The following is a 6778-nucleotide window of genomic DNA, read 5'->3' as shown; positions in this document are numbered from 1 at the left end:
TCTTTTTCGTCAATGAAATTGACAGCAAAGACTGAGAATGGGTTGGAATATACATCGAAGAGGCATGAAAAGGAAGGAGGCAATCGTGGTGTGCAAAGCAATGGATAAAGGGGAAAAAAAGGATAGATTGAGGGCGAGAAAGAGGCGGAAGTGAAAGGGAAAGTGTCCATGGAGGGCTTATTACGGTTTAAAGAAGGGGGTTGGTTCAGGGAAAAAAAAGTGTTGTTGGTTGTGATGAACGAGGGTTGAAAGGAGGCATTAACTTCTTTTTTTCATGTTTCAAACCTATAAATATAAAAAGGGAAAATTCTTTCCCAAGTCCCTATCCTCTGAACAACCATGACACGTGTTGCTCATTCAATGGGCCATATGTCAAGTTCTGACACATTTTAACGCTATTAAGGTGAGTACCAAAATAGAAGATGGAAAGAAAATTAGGCACCAAAATGAATAAATTAAAAGTATAGGGAGGATATTGACAATTTCATTAAAATACAAGAGTAAAACTTGCCATTATTCGAAAAGATTATGAAAGTGTGTAAAAGCCATAATAATAATTTGCTAACCAATCTCACCAATAATTTCATTACCATTGCCTAATTTTGTGCAATTTAGATTTTATGAGAACTAAATTTTTGTATTCAAAATTATAATGAATTTATCAAATAAAAAGAAAATATCCACTAAATATTTTGTACTTACACTCGTGTTAAATAATGCGCATCTAGTATGTAATATTTGAGTGTTACATTCTAACACTCTATCTCCCCTTTGCATTCATAATCTCAGAGAAGACACTCTCAGATTTGGTTCTATCAAGATCACCTCGTGTAACACTCCTTCCTACACTGCTAATCGTGCTCCCTGATTCCGACACTTTCCCACCTGAAACACTAAACAACTCTTCGTTATCATCATCCGTGGTAGTACCTCCTCCTACTCTTCCCGGCTTCAATGGACTGGTTTGGCTGCTGCACGACTTCATCACCTCATCGCCACCTTCCATGTTGACGATGTTCATGTTCCCACTCTCTTGCATTTGCAATGCAAATTCTAACCCCCAAACCACTTCATTCATGAGTGGCCGCTCTATTCCTTCATCTTTGATACAACTCTCCGCAAGCTCTCCGAATTTCTTTAGGCACAATGGTGAAATATCACCCATCAAGTTGGGGTCCACAATGCTTTCAAGGCTTCCTCTTTTCAGGCAAATCTTGGCCCATCGAGCCAGGCTGATTTGGTCCTTTGGTAGCCCTGGAATCATTGCCGGTCGAGCGCATAATACTTCGAATAAAACCACACCGAACGAGTAAACGTCGGATTTCTCAGTCAACTGTTGCTTTCGGTAGTATTCAGGATCCACATACCCAACGCTTCCCTTAACTACAGTGCTCACATGGCTTTGAAACATGTCTGTTGGACCCAGTCTAGACAATCCAAAGTCAGAAACCTTGGCCACCCAGTTCTCGTCCAATAGTATGTTGGTTGATTTGATATCCCGGTGGATGATTGCCTGCTTCACACCTGCGTGAAGGTACTGCAATCCACGGGCAGCTCCAATGCATATTTCCAGCCTCCTTTTCCATGGCAAAGGAGGGTTCTTCGTTTTGTAAAGATGATCACGAAGGGTCCCCCGAGCCATGTACTCATAGACGAGTATCATCTCCCCCAGATCATCACAAAAACCAATCAAGGACACGAGATTGACATGGCGTAGCTTGGAGAGTAGCTCGAGTTCAGTTTGGAACTCCCGGATCCCTTGCCTTGATGATGAATCCAACCTTTTGATGGCCACCGTAGTCGACCCGCCATCAATGCAACCTTTATATACGTGTCCGAATCCTCCTGACCCGATAATGAACTGCTCATCGAAATTCAAGGTGGCTTCTTTAATCTCGACGATCGAAAACCGACGACAAAGATCGGACGGTAGTAAGGAAACGCTGGTAGTACATGTGGAGTTTGATGGGCAAGGTAGTTGCGCCCAAGATGATTTTGGTTCGCTGACAGCTAAATCCTTTACTCTCCTAACTTTATGCTTGTAAATGAAAACGCATATGATGAGAGAAAGAGCAAATACGCCACTAAAGACAGCTATGGTAATGATCATAACTAGTGAACACCCCTTTTTATTTTTCCGGACGCTGGGCGACGGTGGTGAAGGACTCGAACTTGATTCAGGATTTGGCACTGCAAGACTACCGTCTGATTTGTTGAGTCTAAAGATCTCTAGACCGTTGAGGATTGTATCCTGATACCTTGCAGGTTTGGTAGGGTGTAAAGCCAGCCATAGTGTTTGCTTGCTGTGACCGTCACTTGGAGTCAACAAAACATAATCTTTATACACCGGGATGTTGTTACCACCACTCCAATTTATGACATCGGCATCATGCTCTGCAGTTTGATTGTTGATGAATATGTCAAAGACACGTTGACCTGCCTTCGTTACTTCCAATTGAGTCTCGCAGAAATGGAGCCTAAGGAGGTAGTTGAAGCCACCGTCAACGTAGAAGTTCCACGTGAGATTGATATTCATATTGATTTTTGGCTCTGGCCCCATAGTCCTTGACGTGGTGTAGATAGTAGCCGGAGCTGTATAAGCCGGAGTGTCGTTGGTGTACTTGATGGTAACGTTGAACCGACTAGGAACAGTTCCCAATGCAGCTCCAAATATATAAGGCGAATCATCCCGCCAAGTTCGAAACATTCCGGTGTCATTCACGTTTGCCACGGTTGCTCCACCAACGTTTAGACGATAAACAGTTTCGAAAGCAGTAGCATCAGGAATTTCGAAGGGAATTTTACTATTTACAAAAGATACAGAGTCTTCTTGGTGTTTTACATACATGTCTTTCGGCATGGAAACAACTTCAATACCGTTTACAAAGGCAAAAGAGTTGGGCGATGGCGAAAAGGTGACAATCAGCTTCTCGGTTTCGAAACAAGGTACCATAAACTCTTTGATCAACGAGGCTGGCCGACCATTCTCAGCAGAAAGAGCTAAATAGGCACTGAAGTTTTTCAGGAGAAGGTGATTATTAGCGGTAACAGAGAAGAAAGAAGTGGCTCCATCAAAGCCAGAGTATTGAACCGGGTAGAAATAAAAACGAAGAAATTTGAGACCAGCTGATACTGGAAAGCTGTAATTGAATTTATCATGAAAAACTCTAGCAGTCATGTAAGGAACTTGAGTAACAGATTGATCTTGCCTGGTGGCTGTGGACTTAGGTGAAGCGTTCTCGGAATTAGAGGTAGCGAATTTGGATCTTTCATCGGTGACCCATTTCCGCCCATCTTCGGATACTAGATTTGATGATGATGGTGCACCACAGTCGAGGAGAATATAATCGGTTGGGGTATAAGCTGCTGAGTTCACGGCTGAAGTAAAAGAGAAGAGGAGATGGAGTAAGAGAAAGAAAGGGAGCATCGAATTGAATTATAAATCTTACTTCGTTACAGATTAGAAAGAAAATTTTTCATGCTTATTAATTAGCAGGCGATGAAGATGGAATCTGAGAAAAGAACGGGTAGGTGGCTTTTTAAGGGTATCTCACCAATATTACTGTTTGCTGTTGGTTTTTTAAAGACCTTAACGAAGTCAAGTAAACTTGATATTATTAGTGATGCACAGCTTTTGATGATAAGGTGATGAAGACCCGACTGTTTTTATTTTTCCATTGGATAGCTTAAAGTTGCGAACCAAAACAGGGGATGGGTGGATGGGATGGGACCCCTAACTTTGGAAAAGAAGCCATGGGACTGATTCAACAATGGGAACGCGACAATTTTCTGGAAAGCGAAAAGCATATAGTTTGAGCACGTATCTTTAATAAGATTTTATTGATTTTTTTAACAGCATATATAGGATAGCTTTTTGAGAGTGAACTGTTTTCAGTGGTCATTCTATTCATCCACATCTTATTTGTGGTTGCCTGAAGCTAGGACCCAATTTGACTCTTTCTTCAGGGCATAAGTCTCAAATTAAATGTGCTTTCAAAAGAAAAAAAGAAAAATCAATTCACTTTCAAATCTTCTTTCTGGAAAATAATTTTCGGAAAAAAATTAGAGATTTCTTGATATTTGGTGGATTCAGTTAAAAAAAAAAGGCTTTATGTTATTTGCCTATTTTCTTACAAATCTTTTTCCTTTAAATAGCAATTTTGAAATAAATATTAAAATATTAATATTTGAAACAATTTTAAAATATTAGCTAATAATTTTTTATATTTTAAGAATTAATATTATAATGATAAATCTTAATAATAAAATATTATCTTAATATTAAACGTATAAATTACTATTATTAATTTTTAAAATATTAATAATATTAAATTAAAATATTAAAATAATTACAATATATCATTTATCTCAATATAATTACAATTAAAATATTTTTTCACATTTTGTATATAAATATTGAGATAAATATTAAGATATTAATTATTTAAAAGTTTTATATTATCCATAATCTATTGATTTTTTAATATCAATATTTCAAATAGTTTTAGCTTAACAATAATATTTAAAATATTCAGTTAGAACAAGACTAAGCTCAGACCATGAAACGAATGAAGACACCAATAATTATATAAAATAAAATTTTTAATATTAAAAAACAAGAATAATATGAGCTTAAATTATATTAGGATGATTCAAAAAAATCACTTTTTAAGCATTCAATAAAAACATTTCACTTCATATTTTTTTAAAAAGAATTTCTAATTAATATTATACATTTTCTAACACTAGATTAATTCTCCTTAGTAATATTTTAACCCTAATTAATTTTAATTAATGAAATAAATTAATGTAGTAATATTTTAACCCTAATTAATTTTAATTAATGAAATAAATTAATGTAAAACACTTAAATAAAATTAACAAATAATAATGGTAACCCCAAGGTATGATATGGTTGGTTAGAATTTAGAATTTTAAATTTTATGATTTTAGGCAAAGGATTAAATGAAGATTTAGGGTTTATAATTTTAGAGTTTATGGTTTTAGAATTTTATAAAAATAAATTAATTTTATTAATTTTAAAGTTAAAAATAATAATAATAAGAGTTAATTTGATATTTCTTGATTTATTATATTATTCATGTAAATTTTAAAAATATGATGTGACATGTTATTATTAAGAGGCTAAAAAGTAACTTTCTAGAATTATCCTAATCTAAGTTAAACTCAAATAATGTTATTTAAATTATTATTTTATGTTAATATTACATTAACCAATACATATTTTAAAACTCTTAAATTATTATAATAATTACTAAATATCATTTTTTAAAATATTTTTGTTATTAAAATACAAATATTTTATATTATGAAATATTTATAATTAAATATTTATAAGTTATCATATATATATTTATTATTAAAATAGTAATATAAAACATTTTTCAACAAACGTTAATAATAGTATTTTTATTTAATAATAATATTGTAAGTTTAAATTCTATTTTATTAAAATAATAAAGAATATTAATTATATTAAACTACTAGATTTCAAAAAACCAGAATTCACATAAGATTGGGAAGAACCAAGATCAATCAGGGCATATACAGGTACTAAATATAAAAGGAAAATACATGCTACTACATCTGTAGCATCGCCTTCCTCACGGACACAGACTACGTATGCTCATGCTAGGGCTTTAACCTCATATCTCTATATTGTATAAACTCAACCCCTTTCTTCATAGTACCTCTTGATACAGATCCACCACATTGATTTCCTCAACCCTAACAACAGGAGAGAACTTCTAGGTAGAAACAGGTGAATCAACATTATTCCTCAAGCAATCATGGGCAAAATGGTCCAAAGACCAATATCAGAAACACATATTGGTCTTCTTCCAACACTCACCCTTATGTCTTTTCCCACACAGTTCACAGCTCGGGGTATCGACAGCTCTAACAGGGCTTCTCACACTGCCTACTGACACTGTTAGTTGTCGATTTTGACCTCTCTCGAACCTGACATATCTCAGAGCTGATCTCTAATGCTTTCTAGACTCTCTAGCTCGTTTAGGTAACGAATGCGTGCTAGAAGTCTCGAGTCATTTTTTGAAGGCTCGGGAAGGCTCTAGTTTCTTGTCCAAGTTCAACACTTGCTCGACCATTTTCACTCATTTGGTCAAATCAACAAACACTTTTATTCTGTGTAACAATAATTGGACTTTGGGTTCATCCCATAAACCATACAAGAAACATTTACAGCTTTCCTCTTCCGTCAGAACTAATTTCAAGGCATATTTACTAAATCGTAGAAACTCACGCTCGTAATTAACAATAAACATCTCGCATTGTTTTAAAGTCATGAACTATTGCTTACAGTCTTCTAGGTACAATTGGTTGATATACGTCTTCTGGAACTCTAGCTGAAAAAGTCCAATCAACCTTATCGAATGGCACATGTCGGGTAACGGTCAACCATCATTGATATGCCTCATCTTTCAAAAGAGATACTACACATGTGACACATTCGTGCGGAAAGCACTCAAGCTGTTGCAGAATCCGATTCGTCGATTCTAACCATGATTCAATTGACTAGGGGTTGACGCCTTTCAATTCTTTAAATTCAGTTGCACCATATTTATGCAACTTCTTTATCGGAGCTTGTCGAATTACAACAACTGAAACAACCTACAGAACAGCTCATGTTACTCGCTAAAGGGTCTCCGCTATGGAGTGAAGCAGATTTGTTTCTTCCTATCAAAGGCTATCATTTTTATGTTGTCGAGCACCGACTGATTCTATTATCACTCCCAAC

At 35.4% G+C, this 6778-nt stretch overlaps 1 protein-coding gene across 2 annotated transcripts; it reads right to left on the bottom strand.

The window, feature by feature from the left end:
- Window positions 1-666: 666 nt before the first annotated feature.
- Window positions 667-3657, bottom strand: LOC107892014 (receptor-like protein kinase FERONIA). Of its 2 annotated transcripts, XM_016816976.2 has the most exons (2): window positions 3210-3597; window positions 667-3011 (listed from the first exon to the last, which is right to left on the bottom strand). In XM_016816976.2, exons 1-2 carry the CDS (start codon window positions 3425-3427, stop codon window positions 761-763), a joined length of 2469 nt encoding a protein of 822 aa, XP_016672465.1. In that variant the 5' UTR covers window positions 3428-3597; the 3' UTR covers window positions 667-760. The 2 variants fall into 2 exon arrangements, with proteins under 2 accessions (XP_016672465.1, XP_016672464.1); XM_016816975.2 differs by having other exon boundaries at window positions 667-3657.
- Between the last annotated feature and the right edge of the window lie 3121 nt (window positions 3658-6778).

Source organism: Gossypium hirsutum, chromosome A11 (genome assembly GCF_007990345.1).
Source record: "Gossypium hirsutum isolate 1008001.06 chromosome A11, Gossypium_hirsutum_v2.1, whole genome shotgun sequence".
Taxonomy (NCBI): domain Eukaryota; kingdom Viridiplantae; phylum Streptophyta; class Magnoliopsida; order Malvales; family Malvaceae; genus Gossypium; species Gossypium hirsutum.
Note: the sequence above shows the minus strand (reverse complement) of the source record. Positions and strands in the feature narration are given on the sequence as shown.